At 40.7% G+C, this 23,682-nt stretch overlaps 1 protein-coding gene across 5 annotated transcripts in view; it reads right to left on the bottom strand.

The window, feature by feature from the left end:
- Positions 1-23,682, bottom strand: part of sez6b (seizure related 6 homolog b) — a 904,580-nt gene that overhangs the window by 66,729 nt on the left and 814,169 nt on the right. For all 5 annotated transcript variants that reach the window (XM_072589689.1, XM_072589687.1, XM_072589686.1 and 2 more), the window contains exon 10: positions 16,047-16,243. In XM_072589689.1, coding sequence (XP_072445790.1) covers positions 16,047-16,243 — 197 coding nt within the window. The remainder of the gene's footprint in view (positions 1-16,046; positions 16,244-23,682) is intronic.

Raw genomic sequence — 23,682 nt, forward strand, 5'->3', positions numbered from 1 at the left:
GGATGGGTCATATTGATGCATAATCTTGATGGGTAATGATGAAGTGGAGGAGCCGGTGTTGGCCTGGGGTGGACAAACTTAAAACTCACACAACACCAGGTTATAGTCCATCAGGTTTATTAGTAAGCACTAGCTTTCGGAGTGCTAATCCTTCATCAGGTAGCAGAACTAGTCTGACTCAAGATTGGAATACAGACATTCTCTAACCTCACACCTTTGTCTGAGCTGAGATGTGAGCTCCTTTTATAAAACCTTAAGTTATCTTTAAAATGTGACTTAAAATAAGTTCTCTGATTTACATATTAATGAACCAAAACCTGCAACCCATTCTAAAAGATGAAAGACTTAATAGCAATCTAGGTTTGGTCAATATATCATTTCAGTTGCATGACACTGTAAACTTTTGCTATAAATTCTGTGTCTCGTGATCCTGCTGCACAACAACCACAGGAGCAGCGCTCCAAAACCTAGTGCTTCTAGATAAACCTGTTGGACTCTAACCTGGTGTTGTGTGATTTTTAACCTTGATGGGTAATGCCACAATTTTCTTACACCTAATGGAAGATTTACCAATGTATTAATTTCGTTTTTTTGAAACAACTCTCAGGCCATTGTTACTATTTTGAATTCGCCACTGTAGTTCAGTTTCCGTTTCGTGGAACTAGATACTTTGGGTGTAATTTTCCATCTTGCTCAAAGCTTTGAGAAAGGTGAGTGGGGACTGTAATTGGGCAGGAGGCAATAGGTCTGTTTTCAAATGATGGATTAAACCGTTGCACTTAAGTTCTAAGAATTTTTCGGGTGGGTCAAGGTTTCTGATCTTAACCTGTTTCACACAAGTAACTCTCTGTTTACTCAGCTCCTTCAGCATCTAGGTGATTCTTTGTCCACCTGATGAAGGAGCAGTGCTCTGAAAGCTAGTGCTACCAAATAAACCTGTTGGACTATAACCTGGTATTGTGTGATTTTAACTTTGTGCAATCAGTTAGTGTTAGGGATGCAGCTTACCTGGGCAAATGTGACAGGGCCAGGCATGTAGGACTGAAATCAACAGGGGGCTCAACTCAAAAAGCTATCTTCTGTGCTTGTGTCATTGTCCTTATTGAGCCTTTGACCAAAAAAAAACTACCAGTTGTGTATATTCTTCCACTTGGGATGAGAAACACTGAATGATACCTGGACTGCTAAGTCTTTTACCTCTTTGTATATTTTAATTGTGACCCCTGACAAATAGATACATAAAAAATAGAAAAAGGAGTAGATCATTTGGCCCACCAAATGCACTCTTCCATTCAATATGATTATGGCTCATCCTCTATCTCAATGCTACATTCTCATTCTCTAAAACTTTTTGATGGCTTTAGTGTCTAGAAATCTATTTCTTTCTTAAACATATTCTGTGACCTGACCTCTACAGCCATGTTATAAAATCCCTAAAGTATGGAAGCAGGCCATTTGGCCCATTGAATGGACACTAACCCTCTGAAAAGCATCCCACACAGACCCAACCCTTCCTAGCCTATAATCCTGCATTTATCATGGCAAGTCCACCCAGTCTGCACATCCCTGAACAATTTACCACCTGCATCTTTGGACTGTGGGGAGGAAACTCACGCAGATATGGGGACAATGTGCAAACTCCACACAGACAGGTGCCCGAGGCTGGAATCAAACCCAGGTCCTTGGTGCTGTGAGGCAGCAGTGCTAACCACTGAGCCAACGTGTCACCCATATGTGGTAGAGAATTCCACAGAGTCAGCACTTGAGCTTTGAGTGAATAAATTTTTCCTTATTTGTGACCCAAATGGTCTACCTTGTATCCTGAGACAGTGAACCCTTATTCCAAACCTCCACCTCATGGATTATTATCCCTATATCCAGTTTATCTAGCCCTGGCAGAATTTTATGTTTTAATAAGATCCTCTCCCATTCTCTGAAAAACCAATGGATAAATGGAAACATAGAAACCAGGTAAAGGAGTAGGCCATTTCCCTTCAACTTGCTCTGCCATCCAATATGATCCTGGCTGATCCTCCATCTTACTCCCATATTTCTGTTTTCACCCTATTCTTCTTTATAGCTTTAATATCTAAAAATCTGTTAAATTCTATCTTAAATACGCTCAGTGACTCAACCTCCACAGCCTTCTGCAGTGGTGAATCTCACAGATAGACCATCCTCTGAATATGTTCTATACACCCCCCAACCAGGGAACCATCCCTCCTGTTTCTAGTCTGTCTAGTCCTGGTAACATTTTAGATGTTTCAAGTAGGTGCCCTCTTGTCCTTCTAAACACTGGTGAGTATAAGTTCAAAATCAAGCAAACAACTGCAGATGTTGGAGATCTGAAGCAAAAACAGAAGTTTCTGGAAAAACTCAGCAAGTCTGGCAGCAACTGTGGAAAGAAAGCAGAGTTAATGTTTCAAGTCTGGTGACTCTACATCAGAACCGAACCAATTGGACCAACCTCTCCTCATATGAAAGTCCTGCCATCAGCGAAATGAACCTTCACTGAACTGCCATTCCTGCTGAAGGGCCTTTGCCCAAAATGTCAATTTTCCTGCTCCTCGGATGCTGCCTGATCTGCTGTGCTTTTCCAGCACTACTCTAATCTTGTCTCTATGGCAAGTAGATCCTTTCTTAGACAGGGAGACAAAACTGCTTATAACACTCCTGTGTTGTTTCACCAAGGCCCTCTATAACTGCAGTAGGTTTTTCCCTCCTTCTGAACTCAATTCATCTTGTAATGAAGGCCAAGTCTATCCAATCTCATAAAACTGCCATCCCAGAATCAGCCTGGTGATTTTGCTGAACTCTCTCAGTGGGAAGTATATGTTTTCGAAGATAAAGGGACCCACAACAGCACACAATACAAGGTATGGTCTCTTGCTCAAGATATTGTTGCTTCTGTTGTGTTGCTGGCAGAACCACTGTGATGCCAGTTGTGCTATGTTGGTAGTTGCAATGATGTAACAGACACTGATTGCAGATGTGGCATCTGATGAAGATGCCTGGCACCTCTGTTGCAGTTCTCTGCAATGGCAACTGGACAAGTTACCTCACACACCTAGGGGCATGAAGCATTGAGTAGACAATGGTATCCAGCCAAGAAGCATGTAATATCCTCTTGTGGCACTGGAGCCAGATTCCTTTGAGTGACCCACGGATGCTGCCCACCGAAGCCATCACTGTCTAGGTTTTCAGTCAGGATGGTGTCTTATAGTCATCAATAGGGGAAAAATAAATCTTCCCTTCTTTCTTGGATGGCCTTTAAGAGAAGCTGCAGGGATTGCTAAAGCATGGCAACATTTTTTTCCTGGTCATTGACTTCTCTAAAAGTGGGTGAGGGGGATAGGGATTGAAAGATGCTCCTGGGTTACAGAGAGTGAGGGTGTCTGGGTGCCTTTTAAATATGGTGATCTGATGTTTGAAACTGGAAGATCTCAACCTGCCTTGGAACTTCCTGCTCACAAAATCTGGAATTTTACCCACGCCTGGAATATGAAACGAGCTGAAATGGACATTACCATTCTGGAAAACCTGTCCTACCCTCACGCTGAATTCCCTCCTTGGTTTCAGATCTGCCATAACACTTAGTGCCAGAAGCAAAAATTTTGTTTGAGTTACATTGCTTCTGATTTAATCGGAGCTAAGGGCACTGAGAAACTCTTTAGTACCTCCTTGCTCATCCCTATCACACCAGAACTGAAGTAGGGATATTATATGGGTGCGTGTGTGTGATATTCAAATGTAAATGATGGGAATCCATCACACAATGCATTTCCCAATAGTTCTGTTGGATACCAGTAGGAACACTGATGTTCTAATAAAAACCTGGATTTTACGCCATCTTTTGCAACTCAAGAACTATGAAAATGTTTTACAATCAATTAAGTACTTGGTAGTACCTCTGTTGTAATGTCAGAAATGTAGTGGTCAATCTGTGCACAGCAAAATGCTATTCTCTGTTTCAATTATGTTAATTCAAGGATAAATATTGGCCCAGATCTTCAGGTTGCCAAGTAATTGGAAATCAGATAAATGACCAGTGAAACAAATTTAGACAACGTGGAATTCCCATGCCATGATTCTGAGGGAATTGCCCGAAAAGTTTGAATTTCTGATTGGCAACTGCCCTGTTCCCTTGGACTATCAAAATGTCTCCAATTCTGAATTGGAGTAAAATGCCTCGAAGACTTCTTCTTATGTACTTTCACAGTGATCCAGGAAATGTTAAAATAAATATTTAATCTGATAACCATTCTACTGATGCCCACCCTCCACGGGTCTGATTAGGCCTAGACCCCCATCCCCATCCCACCCCCGCAAAGACCTGAAATCCTTCCCTGAAACTAAGTGGATCCCCACCATCCAACTCCCCTGACCCACCAACTTCCCCTGACCTGCTGGTCCCCTCACACCCCTGCTCCCATCTGAATCCACACTACTGTCCAAGCCTCCCAACCCTTTGTCTCCCCTCAGATCTCTCCCCAATCTGACCTGACAAACCCCTGACCCGGAAAATCCTCACCAACCCAACTATCCGCCCTATCACCTTGTCACACCACCCCAACTGTCACCATGCTCACTTAGCCCTCCCACCCTCATTTGGTAACACACTAAAACATTGTTTAAATATCCCAATACCTTTCAATGTGTGAGGGGAATAAATAGCTAGGATATGCCTCTAGTGCTATAAAAGGTGAGTGTGGCTTAGCCTCCCCTGATGATGCAGCACCATGAAGGAGGACCCAGATTTTAGACACAGTCTGCTTCTGAAAGAGGCCAGAATCAGATGTCTCTGAACTTGGTCATTGTGGGGAAAAGTTGGGGCAGAATTTGGTCATTGTCCAGGATTCCTACTTTCTTCTTTAAAATAGAATCCAAGGTTTCTTTTCTACCTCCATCTAAGTGAGTAGATGAGCCTTGGTTTAATTGTTAAACTGAAGATGACAATGCAGTACAAACTAGCTCCTGTGCTGGACTGTCAGCCTAGATTACGTGCTCTATCTTCTGGGGTTCTGCTGGCTGTAGATATGGCAGGGCTATTTAAAAAGGAAAAAGGTTTTAAAGCCTGCACAGCCAGTCATGAGATTAAGATGCCTTTTCAGAAAATAAAATATAAAATAATTTCTACTTGGCGCATGACCCACAGACGAGGAATACAAATTGAAAGTGCTGGGGAAGCTCAGCTGGTCTGGCAGCATCCCTGGAGAGAGAAACAGAGTTAATGTTTCATGTCTATTATGAATCTTCTTTATTATGAGGATGATGAAGCAACTTCTTGAGGCTTGTTGCAACTATTTTATTTGTAATGTGAGTCCTACATGGATGGCAGGGAGTTCAAACAAAAATATGCACATGGCTCCATCAACATCTGGAGCTGTTCTTTTCTGTGGGTCAGAGTTCTACCCTCCCTTTTACCAGAGGTATGACTAACCGAAAGATCTAGCATCTATATATGCTCCTATTCCCATTGCACAGTTAACCATGCGTCCCTTTTACATAAACCACAGTTCCTAACTTTCCCTATACCACAATAAGCCTTCTGTATTAACACCATAACAGACTTGACCACTGAAGAGATTTTAAGCGACAGTTCTGTGATATTTGATGCAATTCCTACCTCATCAATTTGTTATTGTTCAAGTACCTCTCCTGTATAATTGGCTCCTAAATGTATCCTGCAATTTATGCGCACGTTGTACAAGCTGTGAGATATTTTAACTTGCAGACTAATTATGCTCAATTAGCTGTTTAAGGCGCTCTAATGGTTACAATTCAATCTGGCTCAATTAACATTGTAATAATTAATCCATTGATATGTAGGGCCAGCAGAATGAATGATACAGTATTAGCTAAAGATGAATGTGCAATTTATGTGGTTGACTTTTTCTGGATCATATACTTCAGTAATGTATGTAGATGACTATTATTTCACTATTGCAGGCAAATTACTTTTAGCGGACTATATGTCAGAAGAATTGACAAAGGACAGTAAAGTAAAAAAAATACTGTTGCCCTTTTATTTTGTACAGTGAGCAATGTTTCTCATTGTGTTGTTCACTGGCGTGGCTTGAAGCCCAGGAGAACTAAAATATTAATTTGTGTAAGTTAATGGAGCCCTCTTCAGGGAACCTCTGAAGCCAGGTGCTCCAAAACAGCAGCTCAAAAGACCATTTTGTGAAACCCCCTGCAGGATTTCCTGAATGCAAGTGATGCTTTTATTAAAAATCTGATTTCCACTGAATGGTATGAAAGAGACAACAGCAAAGTAAGTAAAATAATTGAAATCAGAAGATAATACCTGTGTGCATATAAGATATGAGTAATTGGGCTTTTCGAATATATTTGATTTGATTTAATCTACTACTATCATGCATACTGAGATAGAGTGAAAAGTGTTGTCTTAAGTACTTTACAGGGAGATTGTACTTTTCAAGTGCATCAGGGTAACAGACCAGACTGCAGGATACAATGTTACAGTGTTAAACATGCAGGGTAACTATAAGGGCTAGAGTCTTTGCAAGGTCTGGCGCATACGTAATCCTTCTACAGGAAGTCTCCAGGTTACGAACAAGTTCCGTTTTTTCCGCTGTTCGTAAACTGAATTTGTCTGGAAGTCGGAATAGATACGGGCTAATTAGTACGCCGGTTCGTTAGGATGAAACATTGTATGTAACTTGGATTTTTAAAAATAATTTTTTAAAATGAGAAGCTGGAGATAGGTGACATTTTAAGTCGGGTGTTCGTAACCCCCCGACTACCTGTATATTTTTGTGCATCCTTTGAACAGAATGAATAGCGTGTGTCTCATAATGAAAGCAGCAACCTTAAAAATGAAGGCGTGTTTGTTATGCTAATGTGATCTATAATCTAGGTTTTAGATGTGGTGTTTGCATCATCTGTTCCCAAAGTGTATATGTCATTCAGCAGGCAAATACCCTGATAATAATTCCCTCATAATTATTAATAATACTAAACATCTAAAAAAGGTCTTGTGTAGGCCAGCCATCTATGGCAAGGCTAATGTCACAAAGGCCTTTTTTTAAATAAACTGAATATCCTATCTGTCAGCATCAGCGAATCCAGCCGTTTTACGTCCAGAAGCGTGCTTCATGAACTGGACGTACAAACATTTTACTGGCGTCAGTGTAAAAACAGCTTCCACTTCATTAAAGCTGCCTGAGTCACCAGAACTTAGACTACTGCTTAGAAGTCAACATTAAACACCATGACCAAATGCAGGTCAACATAAAAAGGGAATCAGATGAAAACTTTCGGTGTTTTAGAAGATGGAAATTGCCACTTACATTGGGAAGAGGTACAATATCTTCCAAACAGCGAAACAGTAAATACAGGAGGCCATTCAGCACCTCAAGTGACCAATAGCTCTTTTAAAGAACAACCCAGGTTGTTTTATCTCATGCTGTTCCTTCATATACCTGCAATTTTATCTCCTTTAAGTAGTTATGCAATTCCCTGTTTGAAAAAAATGTTCTCAATGCCCTGTCTGCAGCAATGGTGCTGAGGCGGACGTTGTCGAGATCTTCAAGTTCCTAGGAGTAATTATCACCAACAATCTATCCTGGTCCATCCACGTCAACACTACTGTCAAGAAAGCACCTTCCTCAGAAGGTGAAGGATATTCGGCAAGACTCTTCTCAATGTTTATACATGCACCATAGAAAGCATCTTATCCAGATGCAACACAGCCTCGTGTGGCAACTGCTCTGCCCAAGATTGCAAGAAATTACAGAGTCATGAACACAGACCCAGTCCATCACAAAGGCCAGCCTTCCTTCCATTGACTCCGTCTGTGCTTCTCGCTGCCATGAGAAAGCAGCCAATGTAGTCAAAGGCCCCTTCCATTGCTGTTATATTCTCTTCCACCCTCTTCCATCATGAAGATACGCAGAGTTTGAAAACATGCACCAACAGATTTAAGAACAGTTTCTTACCCGTTATCATCAGACTTATTATTAGACTTCTCATATGTTAGATTTGACCTTTCTCTGCACCTTCTCTGTAGCTGTAATACTGTATTCTGAATTCTGGTCTATTATCCTGTCGTATGCATGTCTGGTTAGCATGCAAAACAATACTTTTCACTGTATCTCGGTACATAAGACAATAGAGTCATAGAGCTATACAGAACAGAAACAGACTTTTCAGTCCAATTTGTCCAAGCCGACCAGACATCCTCAATTAATCTTGTCCCATTTGCCAGCAATTGGCCCATATCCCTCTAAACTCTTCCTATTCAAGTACCCATCCAGATGCCTCTTATTTGTTGTAATTGTACCAGCCTCCACCACTTCCTCTGGCAGCTAATTCCATATACTTACCAACTTCTGCATGAAAACGTTGCCCCTTAGGTCTCTTTTATAAAAACTTGCCCCTCTTACCCTAAACCTATGCACTCCAGTTTTGGACACCCCCATCCCAGGGAAAAGACCTTGTCTATTTACTCTATCCATACCCCTCATGATTTTATAAACCTCTTATGAGTTCACCCGTCAGCCTCTGATGCTCCAGGGATAAATCAAAACAAATCAAAATTTAAAAATGCCTGTCATGATCCACCTGCCCAGTTGCACCAGAGATATGGTGCCATTGTAACTTTAAATTTTACATAATTGCAAGATCTGAGAAAAGACAGCAACAACTATAATTAGTTTGCAAATTTCTTTGCTAGGGGAATCCCTGGCTTCAATGAAAAGAAGGCAGATTAGTTGTCAGCGCTACACTGGACCCATATGGAGATCAGGCAATTTAAAAAAAAACACCAAGGTTAGCAACGAAACTTACAGACTGTCACTGTGTTTACCCAGATCTTGCAACTAGTTTAAAATGTAACATGAGAAATTGCTGAGGTCTGGTTTCTTGATTCCTGCTTGGAACAAGTTTCAATGCAACAGATGCGATCATCTTTGTCACATTCAGAATCACTGAATTGTTACAGTACAGGAGTAAGGGGGCATTCAGCCCATTTGTTAGGTGTAACTCTCTCACCTCTCACACCCATGAACAACAATACCTCACCTAGCAGTGTCATTGCCCATTAACACAGTCTTTCCCCTTCTGAAGGCAACATCCATATCTGCCATGCCATAGACAGTATATCCAATCCAAATCATTTATTGTGTAAAGAAACTTTCCTTTGTGCAATCTTTGGTTATTTTGCCAAACATCTTAAATGTGTGACCTCTGGTTATAAAAGGCCAGAAGTTGTGATACATATAATTAGGTCAGGTCAGCTCAGTGTATTTTTGTAGTTTTGTGACAGAGAGAGAGAGAGAGAGACTGGTTATTTCCTGGGTATGCTGTTCCTCATTGTGCGTGGAAATGCAGTCAGACAGAATGGGTGCCAACACCAACACATTGGAAATGACAAAATGTTCTGACCAAGTCTGGAGGGGCAAATAAATTTCTTTTCTCACTCCTGGGACTGGTATAATGGAGTTTGAATTTTTAAAAAGGTGTGGTATTTTCAGTTTAACAGCACTTGAACAGATGTAAACCTGGGAAGAAACAAGCCAGCCTGACCTTCTGTAAAAAAGTATAGAGTTACTTTTATTCATTAACAAAACTCAGTTAGTTAAAAGCATAAACATAATTTCTATGACTCTGCCAAAGTCTCCAACTCCACGCTGAAGTTGAACTGTTCTCTAGTACTCACCTCATTAGATTCGCAGATAATGTCAGATTAAAACATAGTTTTAGTCCTGGATAAATACAGATTGGTCTATAATCACTCATGCTGACCTCTCCTGTAACTCCCCCCATGTCTCCCACTCACCTCCCCTAAAATATCCCATGACCACACTCACTCACTCACCCACTTACCCTCTGACCCTACAACTACACATTCCAACATAATCCGAAACAATAATTCCCCCACCACACTATGATCCCCTGACTACACCCAACCAAACCTTACCACTCAGCCTTTCACCACCAAGCCATCCTTCTAACCAGACCTGGCTATACCTCAATATCTGATAATGCCTCTGAACTGGCTACTCATAATGGCCTGAGCCAACTAATCTCTGACCCACATCTCCCATCTGTTATTCCACCTATTTGTCACTCTACCCACTTGTCATCTCACCAATTTACCCAATCTTTTATCACACCCATTCATTCACTCATTCATTCACTTATCCTTCACTAAAACAAGACCAGGAGATATTGCTGTAAAATAGAGCATTGTCCTGACTGCCCTCTGATGTTACAGACATGCAATGAAGCTCTCTGCAGTTCTAAGAGAAGCTGGGCTCAGGAGACCCATGAAGAAATATGGTTGCAGAGTCAAGATGAGGAGAAGGTCAAGTGCTGCATAAATCCAAAGGAAATTGCTAAATTTGTATCCTCTACGTAGCTATTTGTATGAGTTTCTGTAGTTAACCAGGAAAAGCTTTGGGATATAAAACAGTGATTTCACACTGACATGGATAAGCAATGCAGATGGCATAAACTGATCATTTTAGAAGTCAACAATATTGACAGTTAATACCAAGCATTAATTTGGCACAATCAGTATGAACACACCAGAGAGAACAGATGGACTAATATGACATTAGTGACAAGTTGATGATGGTACACAATTCACACATGGTGGCATGAGTTCAGTTGCTAAAACTCTTCATTGAGAGTCAGAAGGTTGTGGGCTCAAAATGATTGAAACAAAATGGAGGTCAGGGTTTACGATCTGAAGTTGATGAAGTCAATGTTGACTCCTGAAAGCTGTAAAGTGCCTTATGGAAAAATGTGACGCTGCTCCTGTTGATTGCATTGGGTTTCACTACAGCAAATCTAGGACAGAAATGTGTTTATCAGAGCAAGATGGTGTTATAAAATGACAAGTGACTGGAAGGTTAGACATTACTAGACTTGAATCACTTGAATTCAGCTACTCTTCTTAATGGTGGTGAATATTTGGGTATCTTACAACTGAAATTTTCCTAGCACTTACCATAAAGTATGAGATTTCATTTAACAGCTATTACAGAAATAATTAAGTTTCCAAGATTCTAGTCTGGCAAAATGAAAGGGGAGAATTACAAGAAACACAGAGGTCATGTTGAATAGTGTCAACAATTCATCTGGTGCCAATTGTACCCTATTACCCATGTGCTGTTCAGAAAAGAAGGTTTTGTTCTTGGATGGAATGAAAACTAACCTTAAGTGGAGATGGACAAGAAGAAAATCCAACGTCATGAGTAATTGTCCTATGCCCATTAGACAAAAGGGTTTGCACAATTGATTGACAGAGAAAATATTTTCCCCCTGGAAATGTGATACCTGAATTAGTGCACAGGAGCAGAGAGGCTACTCACTGGGGAGTTCTTAGAGAGCTGTCCTCAGGGAGCAGTCCTCATCCAGCAGACCTAGTAGGCAACAGAGCTGTCTTCTCCGGATGGAAGATGAACCAAAAGATGTGGAATAAGAGGAGAAAGTGAGGACTGCAGATGCTGGAGATCAGAGCTGAAAAGGTGTTGCTGGAAAAGCGCAGCAGGTCAGGCAGCATCCAAGGAACAGGAGAATCGACGTTTCGGGCATCCTGAAGAAGGGCTGATGCCCAAAACGTCGATTCTCCTGTTCCTTGGATGCTGCCTGACCTGCTGCGCTTTTCTAGCAACACATTTTCAGCTCAGATGTGGAATAAGAACCAGGGTACAGTTCCCTATCATTTCGTCCAGAGATGCTGCCCCCACAACTTTAATAAGGGCAACGCATTTCACTCCAACAGCTTATTTGTTCTCTGCTATCAGTGAACCATCCATCCCCAATTGTCATGGTTGTACATTTTCTTTAATTGACTAATGTACCATGTACAAACTGCTGCTCTTTAAACTCAATAAACTATCTGAAAATTGCTACAAATCATTAACTGTCTGCATTTGGTAACTGTGACCGTAAAGCCCCAAAATCCACAATAGTAATAGAAGAGAGGGAGTTGAAAAGTAAGGAAACAATCAATTAAATGCTGTATTTCTGAGAACTACATATCCCTTCAAGTATCTTTTCGATATCACCAAATCAGATAATTTGGCAGCAATTGTCATAATAGTACAATCTGATTATGAAGGATTTTAATTTTCTGCTGAAGCTCAGCTGTTACATACAAAATGTTGATGTTCAAAGTCTGAAATAATTCCACATTAGCAGCCTCTTTTTCTTTTAAATTGCACATGTACACTTGCAGTGCTGGCTCGTATCGTATGATTTCACAAGAATATGGACTCTAAGTAGAATCTGTCTTATGCTTCACTTGCCCTTTTTGGGAGAATATACAGTAACAGTTAAATTGTTTGATCCAATTCATTTTATTTACTCAATGCCATTTTGTCAAATAGACTCAGAGCTGCTAAGTGCTTAAAGAATGAATAAGAATGCACAGCACGTTAAATGTTTCAAGTTTTGTTTATGCTACATTCTAAACACTTATGTTGTGCACAGTTCATTGTCAGTGAGATTTCCAGAGAGGAACAATAAACTCCAGACCTGTTACTGGTACAGCTTCACAATACTGAGTCTAATTACATATTGTATTGGGATTTGACTAAAATAATATTTTATTTTCATCCTCGAATACCTTAATTTAAGATATTGATTTTTGAGACAAAAACACAACATTTTTTTTGCACACTGTAATGTTCTTCATTTAAAGGTCACCTTGACACAAAGACAGGTTTGTTATTGAAAGATTTCCCCATCATTCCTTTAAAGCTAAGGCCAACTGCTGATCTTAATTGCAGACTTACATTAAGACCCAATTTTAGCAATAAAAGCTGAACGATAATAACAGTTCAAAAATACTTCAATCACTGTGCTATTTCCTTTTGATTCATTTTGCTACTGAAAAAGAAATTCAGGTGATTGTGATTTCCTTTGCAAATGGGTGATGAAACTTTCTCAAATGATCATGCTTTCTGTCACCAACGGTAGACTATTATATGCAGGCTGACACTTCGGTACTGTGCTGAGGGCTACTGCATTATTAGTGGTGCCAGTTTCTGGCTAAATCCATAAACTAAGACCTCATCTTCCAGCTCAATTGGACGTGAAAAATGCTAGGGCTTTGCTTAAAGTGGAGGAGGGGGACATTTCCTGGTACTATTTCTCCTACAGTCAACAGCTCGTACACAGACTACCTGGTCATTAATTTCTCTGCTGTACGTCCACAAATTAACTGCTGTGTTTGCCTCCACTACAACAGTGATGACAGCTCAAAAGTACTTCAGTGACTGTGAAGTGCTTTGGGACTTGCTCAGTCATGAAAGGTGTTATATAAATGCAAATCGTGCCTTCTTTTCTTAAGGCAGCATGAATGCACACCCATCAATCCCTACAACAGCTCACGCATCACTGATCTCAGCAGAGCTGTCAATTTTAAATTGAATGGAAAACCTGCCTGATTTAAACATGTCAGTGAACCAGACATGTAAAGAAAAAGCATTTTCAGCAGTTAAACAAACGTATGAGTTCTAAATGGCATGGAGTACTCAAAAACATTAATCTATACCAATAAAAGCAATATTGGATGCCCTGGAACCAACGATTAAAAATAGCTCTTCAAAACACTGCAGATAGCCCTGATGAACATACAGATTATTGTGGAATGTCAAGGATGTAGTGAAGGAAAGCAAAGGTACTTAAGGTCCCAGTGTATGCTTTACTATGAATGCTGACCAAATCTGGTGAAGTAATGTACACACCATTAAATATTTAGAAAGTACACCAAATACAGAGCAACAAGCATTAGCTCTGGGGTCAGGAGGCCAAATATGTGCATTTATGGATTCCAATCTTGCATCATATCAACACTCGACGTTAGTTATTATGAGCTGGTCCATTAGGGATCAGGATTACGATGGAAGGCAGACTTCCAGGTTGATGGATGCACAGAGGATCCTCCAGCATTCACTGATCACAGAAGTGGGAGTTGCTAATATATGTAGAAGAAAGTAAGGACCTCAACAAGACTCCCTTTGAAAATATTTGGAAAAGGTTAGATGGCAACTGGCCACAATCCTGATGCTGCTGCAATGGAAGATGATCTTCTCAGAGCGGTCTAGAGCCATAGTGGTGATCACCTCGGTATGTAATCTGTGGTGGGGTGTTTTAAAGCAGTGCTGGAGTACTAGCAGTTCCTCCTCACCCCCAGTCCTCCCACATTGGTCCCTGGGCTTTAGCTGCCAAAGGAAATGGACCTGCAGCCAACAGGAAATTTCCAGTTGACCACAGAACATTGGCCTTAATTGAATCTTTAATTGCCTTAATAGGTTCCCCACTGCTGGTGGCTGAGCAGCCATTTACCTTTTGATCTTCATGTTATGTTACAAAGAGAGAAACCGAGAGACGTTGGTGTATCCACATGGCAGCTGCCTTGTTGCGTTGTTGAAATTACTTCATCCAGAGAAGTGGAGAGCATGTCTGAGTTGTGTATTGTTCATGGTGGACAGGCTTTGGGAAGTCAGGAGATGAATTACTTATCTTAGACTTTCCAGCCTTTGACCTGCGCTTGCAGCCATGGTATTTCAAGGCTGGTCTAGTTAAGTCACTGCTTAATAGTAACCCACAGGTTGTTCTTGATGATGATGGATTCAGTGATAACAATATCACTGAACATCAAAGGGAGACTGTAAGATTTCTTCTTGTTTGACTTGATCATTATCTGACACTTGCCATTTCCCACTCATCAGTCCAAGCCTGAACATTGTCCAGGTTCTGCTGCCAGTGACCATGGGTTATTGGAACCACAATAACCATCAAGCAAAACAAAGTATGTCACTTTCTTAGAATGCACTGTGAAATGTTACAACAACCGTTTTAAATGGGAGTAACGATTAATTAGAAATGTTGGAGCAATGTATGTAAATGCAGAAGGAGTCCAACTTAAGGGTGAACAGGAAGAATACAACCAGCTTTGATTTCTGTAAATTGCTCCACACTATTCCTATCACAAAACATCAGAGAAGATACATTCTACTGTTGCTAATGATGCTAAAATCCTGAGTACTCTGATTAAGTTTTCTTGGAAAATTGCAGCCAAAATCATCTTGAAAGATGAAATCAAAGCTATTTTCCAGTTCTAAAACAGTACCATCAATCATTCAGAAGATTAAAGCAGGTCTCTTTAGATCGTGGTTTCTGCAGTTTTAATTATTTTGATTGGCGTACACAGCTGAGAATTTTATAATTATATGTCAAATCTGTTTGCTAGAACAGTTCTTAAATTGACTCAGCTTAATGAAACAACAAAGGCAATTAGTGGCTCAGTAATAAATCGTAGGATTGACCTTTAACGATTAAGGAAACTTTCTACCAGTTGTATGAGAAATAAAGCCTGAGTGTAGCAGGTGGGGGAAAACTGAAGGAACAAAAACCTCCCACAGTAATGGGAGGATCGGAGGCTTCATCAACTACATTCGGAAGCTGCCTAGTAACCATGATGCCAGATTCTTGGAAGATTGACAAGAAATGCAGTGCAGATTAATACTTGAGCTTAAGTTTCTCTTAATCAGAGAATTTCAGAGGATTTGTCTGTGGGAGCTTGCTTTCTGCAAGAACTCATGTTGCCTCCAACTTGCAGGGACAGCTGTGATTGATGATGCCTATGGGGACATACATAGCTCAGACTGCACAACACTCCTGACTCATTACAACTGCTCAGCTGTAATCCTGTTTCTCCCTCACCCCATACCAGTGGGGAATAAAGTTCATGAACAAAATCTGTAGGAGCTTGATAGAAATGAATGACATTGGCTCTCAAACCACGAATACTACAATAATAGTAATTATTGTGGCAAACATTTACCGCAGTCTAATTATCGGTTGTCATTTCTTTGGTGGTCTGAGGAAAAGGATCGACTCATACCTCACTGAAACAAGTATAAAGAATATCCCAAGTGTGAGAGATATATTCTACAGTGAAACCTGAGCCAGTCTTGAGTGCAGTTTCTAAGCAGGATCTGCTTGTTTTCAGTCAGCGAAATAAATTGTTGAGTTTAATTGGACAAGCAAAATCTTTGGCTCACCATAGAAATGAATGACAAATCCCTGCTGATATCCAAACACATTGGTTGCCGGATCAGATTGGAACTGAATGGTGACATCAGCCATGGTTGTGTACAGTTTGAACGGATGATGAGTGCCTGTGTACTGGCCCAATATTCTTGCTGTTAGATCATCACCATCGTAAAAGGTAAGAACGTCATTCTGTCCCATGTTTAACCTGTAAAGGCATACACAGTTTGTTAGTCAGATGTGAAGTCATTACTTCCTGAGACAAATGAATACCAAATACAGGCATTGTTCAGTGTGATCCCAAAACAAATGGTCTGAGGCAGGAATGAAGTTATGAGTTGAAGATTCAATAGATTATGACCATGGCTTTGTGGGCATTACATAATGATCATAATAATGAGGAACTATGGACAATCAACCTTTGACTTCCATTATCTGATTTTAATGCCTCAGACTTTCATGACTAGAAATGGTACTAAAAAGGGGGGAAAAACTGACAATATGGTCAACACTTGTTGCAATAAGCTCCAGGAAATCAATGTGGAATAATAAGCAAAATTGTCTGAACGGAAAGTAACAAGACAAGAGACCAAAACTAGGTAGATATGAAGGGACCTGTATGTCCAATGTTTAATTTACAATTTATGGATGAGTTTCATGTAGTGGAAATGAAAAAAATCCATAATTATCCAGCTTGGAAGCGATGGCCCACACATGGAAGACATAAACAACCCCTATTTCAAACCTATACTTTGGCAAAGCACAAGAAATACATTTTTACCAGAGAACCAGAAGAAGCGTTCTCTATCTTTAGCTCAGGATAAATAAATCAACTGCTGACAACATAAATTTGTGAAGTATGCAAACATAAGGAACTCAATGATATCTACAATATCACACTGGTGAATGATCCAGGATAGCCTGTCAAATTCTGGTCTCAGTTTAACACATTACACCTTAAGCAAACCCTAAGGACTTCAAATTAAGTATTCTTCTTTCTTCCCTTTTGTACTGGACACAACCCCTTTTAACCTAGTATCAACATCTGCCTGTTTGAGTCTTACGTTGTGTCTTAAAAAATTCCTCTTCTCTTTCACTCAAGAGAGACTTGTAATTAGCTCCTTACTCTTTTTCTGTTGAAACAGTTGGAGTGAGATTTAGCTCTGTGTTAACAAAGAACATTAAATCTTTGCTGTAGTCAACCGGGGAGGTTAAAAGGAGGACAGCCAATTCACTCCTCTGCACCAGGTCCTAAGAAAAAATACTAGGAGAAAATGAGGGCTATAAATGCTGGAGATCAGAGTAGAGAGTGGGGTGCTGGGAAAGGACGGTAGGTCAGGCAGCATCTGAGGAACAGGAGAATCGACTTTTCAGAAAAGAGTACTTCATCAGGAATGAGGCTTGTGAGCCGAGCGGGTAGAGATATAAATGGGGTGGGTGGGGCTGGGGGTACGGTAGCTGACAGTGCGTTAGGTAGATGGAGGTGGGGGTAATGGTGATAGGTCAGAGAGAAGGGAAGAGTGGATAGGTGGGAAGGAAGATGGACAGGTAGGACAGGTCATGAGGGCTGTGCTGAGTTGGAAGGTCAGAACTGACATAAGGTGGGGGGGGGGAAGGGAAATGAGGAAATCGGTGAAATCCACATTGATGTGTGGTTTGAGGATCCCAAGGCGGAAGATGAGGCATTCTTCCTCCAGGCATTGGGTGGTTAGGGTGTGGTGATGGAGGAGGCCCAGGACTTGCATGTCCTTGGCGGAGTGGGAGGGGGAGTTGAAGTGTTCGGCCATTAGGTGGTGGGGTTGGTTGGTGCAGGTGTCCCAAAGATGTTCTCTGAAGCACTCTGCAAGTAGGTGCCCTGTCTACCCAGTATAGAGGAGACTGCATTGGGAGCAACAGATATAGTAAATGACATGTGTGGAAGTGCAGGTAAAACTCTGATGGATGTGGAAGGCTCCTTTGGGATTTGGACAGAGGTGAGGGGGAGGTGTGGGCACAGGTTTTGCAATTTCTGTGGTGGCAGGAAAAGGTGCCAGGAGGGAAGGGTGGGTTGGTTGGGGGCATGGATCTGACAAGAGAGTCATGGAGGGAATGGTCTTTATGGAAAGCAGATAGAGGTGGGGAGGAAAATATATTTCTGGTGGCGGGGCCCGTTTGTAGGTGGCAGAAATGGCGGAGGATGATACGATATATATGGAGGTTGATGGGGTGGAAGGTGAGGATGGGGGTGGGGGGGGGGGGGTTCTGTCCTTGTTGCAGTTGGAGGGGTGGGGTTCAAGGGCAGAGGTGGAGGAAGTGGATGAGATGTGCTGGAGGGAATCATCGACCATGTGGGAGGGGAAATTGCAGTATTTGAAGAAGAAAGCCACCTGGTGTGTTCTTTGGTAGAAGTGGACTTCCTGGGAGCAGATGCAGAGGAATTGGGAATAAGGGATAGCATTTTTACAGGAGGCTGGGTGGGAGGACGTTCCTGCTGTGCTTTACCAGCATCACACTCTTGTCTAAGAAAGAATATTCATTATGTTTAAAGACATTTACTGTAACAACGGTCTACTTATTAAACTTTATATTCATAGGTAACTAATGCATCAAACTACAAAACAAATTTTTGATACAACCTACTCAGTATCAGATATTTATTATATTGTCCTTCAGGTAGATATTCACTCCAAGACATTTCTTATCTCTCACTGGTTTACTTGAGATCTTTTCCATTCCCAGCCTGGAAAATTTTTAATTCCAGAAGTTCTTTTATTGCGAAAGTTTTCCAGGAGATTCCTCCTTGAGCTACAGCAAGACAAAACTTCTTGCCTCATTCTAATTCTCCAAAAATTTGGTCTTCTCAATCCGAGCCTGTGCTTCCAACTGTATCCAAAATGGCGAACCACTGAGAATTTTAGCTTCTAGTTACTTTTTTCCTGTCCTGAATCCTAGCACCACTAACAGTGTCTGAGAGATCTCGGCAGCATCTTGGAAATCCTTCCCATCTCAAAGCCCATTTCCATGGCAATGTGAATCCCATGGGCTCTTTGTCCATGTAGAATTGCTGATTAGTCACCCATACAAACCCAATTTTCTTTCTTTTTAGAGTCAAATGGACAGTTAAAAGCATAACTATTTACAAGTTGACATTCTGAACACTTTTCTGCGACTTTGGAGGCTCAGAGCACATCGTTGGCACAGAGGCTGTTGCCATTGTCTCCAAGTGTGAACATAATGCGCTTTCCTACTCATAAAACAATCCTGGACCTTTTTAAAATCCAACAATCAAACCATCTGGGTTTAAAATCAGACAAACTGAAAAACAGGACTCATGATCCCCTTTAATTTACTCTCAGTTAAAGACACTGTCCCAAAACGTAACAATTTTATGAACATAAAAAATGAAAAGTCATCATGATAGTGTTGAGCAATAAGATATTCCACTGTCTGTGCAGCCATATCTTAAATTAAACATCTTGGCAGCATCACAATGCTTTTTCTGAACAAAGTGAAATACATGAAGCAGCTCAGTTTCAGAGAATTGACAATTGCTTCTCATTGTTAGCAGCCTCCTTTTTTGAAATGCTTCATAGCAAACCCTCTTGCCCATGATGTTAAAGATTGACATTGTTCACATCCTTGTCAAATTTTTCTGTGTTTTTGATTGTGGCCTGAAGTGAAAAAAGGACAGTTTTAAAAACCAAGGATTGTGGATGGAATGGCTGGACTCTTTAAAAGCAAACCATGAGCACTTATTGTGAATGTTGCTTACACTTTGTTTGTTCAACCAGTGGTGGAAGTTCATTGCATTCAAACTGGCACCAATGGGTCTGAACAAAGTGAGATTCATTTGGCAGCAAGTACCTGATTGCTCTGTGGAGTAGTGACCATGTGGTTAATAACAAAAGTCTACTACCTGCCATTAACTGTGTGATTGTCTTGCAGGCAGCTGAACATCTTGTGTATGTGGATGATATGGCCAGAAGCTTTTGGACTTTTGGAAGGGGAGGTGATATCTTTTTTTCTGCATTAAAAAGTACCCAAAGTCTGAGGACAGCCAGTTTATTTTCTCTCACCAGTTGCTGTAAGCTGTGGCTTTGAATTAATAAATCAGAGACATTATAATTTGTGACCCTGTGCCTCCTGCAAGGAACTAGAAAACACTTGGGGGTGAGTGAGAGAGAGACTGATGAATAGAAAGTCCAGACAAACAAAAGGATCATCTCAGTGAACCCTGTGGACAGGGATCGTGGAACTGCGTTCCCTGTTTTCCCTCCACAAAACCAATTTTTTAATGTCCTTCTGTGTGTGCGCATTGGCAGAGCTATATAAGGAGGTTACAATTTTAACAAGTAATGTCATACTTTGATAGTTCAGAGTTCTTTCCTCAAGCTAGAATGCATTTCTGAAACCTGGTCTGTGCTTTCTGTTAACCTGGGGCTAAAAGACAGGCACTTTGGGGAATTTTGAGTTTTGATAACATTTCTAACTTCTGGGATGATTCCGGAAATAGCAGGTTTTTTTTTTTTTTAGATTACTTACAGTGTGGAAACAGGCCCTTCGGCCCAACAAGTCCACACCGCCCCGCCGAAGCGCAACCCACCCATACCCCTACATCTACATCTACCCCTTACCTAACACTACGGGCAATTTAGCATGGCCAATTCACCTGACCTGCACATCTTTGGACTGTGGGAGGAAACCGGAGCACCCGGAGGAAACCCACGCAGACACGGGGAGAATGTGCAAACTCCACACAGTCAGTCGCCTGAGGCGGGAATTGAACCCGGGTCTCCGGCGCTGTGAGGCAGCAGTGCTAACCACTGTGCCACCGTGCCGCCCAGGTCTTGATTCCCAGTGTGCACCTCAGAGAAGTGTGACAATTTTTATACTTCGTCCAGTTTGATTAAACTTGTCAAAAACAACGCTACTGACTTCGAATAGTGCCGCTGGCTTCTACATACCAGGAAGTGTTAATTCACGATCATATTGCTTTTTAGCCCCTGGAATTAGTGTTTCCTTTTATCTTCCTTTAGATTCAATCTGAAACAGTTAGTGCAAGTACTAACATTTTCATTTTCTTCCTTGGTTACAGATTTTTAAATGTCTAAATCAGAAACAAAAAGATTTTTAAACAGCTAACCACTGGGGTTGTCTTTCTCCTGCTTAAACAGAATGGGAGCAGCACAGATGTAGGCCATTCAGCTCATTATGTCTACACTCAATTAATAAGCAATTTATTTAGTAATATACCTTCCCTTCTCCATATTACTTCTGACATGAAACATAGATTCCCCTTCTCCTTTGATGCTGTTTGACCTGCTGTGCTTTTTCCAGCTCCAATCTTTATCTAGCCCCATGTTAGCATTTATGGACTCTTCCTTTCAGATAACAATCTATTTCTCTACCACACTCTCAGGCAGACCAAAGTGTGAAAAGTCTTTCTTTCATATCTCCATTCGTTCTTTTTCCAATTACCCGAAAGCTGTGCCCATTAGTTCTTGATCCTTCCATCAGTGGAAACAGTTTTACTCCATTTATTCTGTCTAGGTTTCTCATGGTTTTGAACACTGTTATCAAGTCACTCAGTCTTCCCTTTTCCAAAGAAATCAGTGTCAACTGTACTAAGCTATCTGCATAACTGAAGTTCCTCATACCTGCAGAACTGAATATGAAAGAAGAATACAACATTGCACTTTCTTCTGAATTAGTTTGGCTAAAACCTCAGCTCTCTGTTATTAAGAGGTGAAATTCAAGAAGTCAGTTTCCATGTTGTACAATTGTACGACTCTATGAAAGGCATCTGGATGAGGAAGGGTTCAGAGGGATATGGTATATCTTGTCAGCATGATGAGCTGGACTGAAAGGTCTGTTTCCATGCCGTACATCTCTTTGACTCTCAAAGGATGAACTATTAGCTTGGGATAAATCCACCTTGACAGTATAATCTCCGAGATAATAAACCTTTTCGAGGATTTCTCCACTTAGCTCACAAAGTACAATGAAGAGCTGAAAAGGAAACAAAGGACACAAGATGAACTACTCTGTATCATCAAACCTATGGAAAGATTCCCCATTCACAGGCAACTCCATAACAATTTGCACGTAATACTGCTCAGGCTCAGCAGAAGCAGCTACAAAAATAAACAGCAGCTTGAGTTCAAAGCAAAGCTGAAGAAAATGGTAGACCAGCAAAATCGGATGGAAATATGCAGCACACACAACAAAGAGCTGCTAATCGTGTTTAAGACAGTCCTTTCAGGTATAAATGCCAGCAATGATAGAGGAGCAATCGAGGGGAAGATACCAAGCAGGACCAGTGGAAACTGAACAACCACAAAAGCAACAAATGGAAGAGGTTTTGGATCCCAAGACAGTAAAAATGAAAAGAAAATTCAAGGTCTGGATAGTTTTGTTGAGCCAGCCACCAAAGTATATTGGAACAACACAAATTAAAACTCAGGTGGATTTTTTAAAAATCCAAGGTGAAAAGCCATAAGTTTAAAAAGAGCTAGAAACTTTTAAAGAATAAAGCAATAAAGCTAAGATTTGACCACTTGAAACAGCCTGAAATGAAAGTGATCAATGGCTAATTTGGAACAAAGTTCGGCTATAATGCTACAGGATGAGCAGATTCTGGAACAGTGACTGGAGTCCATGTGAGAAAACTTAACAGTTTCTCTGGAAAAATTCATCATCATCATATCTGGATGTATCAGCAAATTACCTGCACATTACAGAGACTTACAGGTTCACTTGTTATTTTACATTGTCAACCTTTCACTTGGAAAGGAGAGGGAATGTGTACCTTTCTTTCAACAGAGTTTACCTTTAAAGATATCACATATTGTGTGTATACAATGTTGCGGCTCTGCATGCTAGTTGATCGGCTGTGAGTTTGCAAACTGCCCACGTAGTTGCTATAATGCTTGCTTCATAACTTGCAGTGTGTTCCATTGTTTTAAATAAGCTAACACATTTAGTGAGGAATTACCATTAACCCATATACATAATCAATGACACAGTAATAACAAAACTATTCACTTTAACTGGGAACTCAATTGATAAAACAACACAATGACTCCAAGATTTTATAGCCCATTGCTTCCTTTTGCAGTCCAAGGTGTGATGATACTCAGCTTAAAGAAGTGTATTATATCATTTTTCTTGTGAAGAAAGATTGAGACAGAGGTGATGAGCAGTCTCCTCCAAAGCCAATAAGGTAAACTGCTTGTGAGGCCTGGGTTTGTTTTAAAGTTGGAACAATAAAAGCAGCCTGACTGGGTGGGGTCAAACTTTCACACAATCAGGTTTTTAGTTTTAACTTTCAGCAGTTGCTGGCATCATGAAACTTGAAATGGAAGCTCTTATTTCTCTCTCTATTACAGCTAAAAGGTAGATTTCTATTCCTGCTGCTGGAATTGCATGTGAGATGTTCTACTGAATTCACATTTGCCCAGGGTGTATTTACAGGATGTTACTGTATTGGAACAGTTAATTAGTAGTAGTTAATATATCTGTTATCTTATTAAGCATTTTGATAAAGTTACAGTTTAGCTAATTATTTTATTTTTTACTTTGACTGTATTTTAACTGTAGTGCAAAAATAAAGTGTGTTTTGATTAAAATCGATAGTTTGACCAATTGAATTGCATCTGGATTTCAACA

Source organism: Chiloscyllium punctatum, chromosome 19, assembly GCF_047496795.1.
Source record: "Chiloscyllium punctatum isolate Juve2018m chromosome 19, sChiPun1.3, whole genome shotgun sequence".
NCBI lineage: Eukaryota > Metazoa > Chordata > Chondrichthyes > Orectolobiformes > Hemiscylliidae > Chiloscyllium > Chiloscyllium punctatum.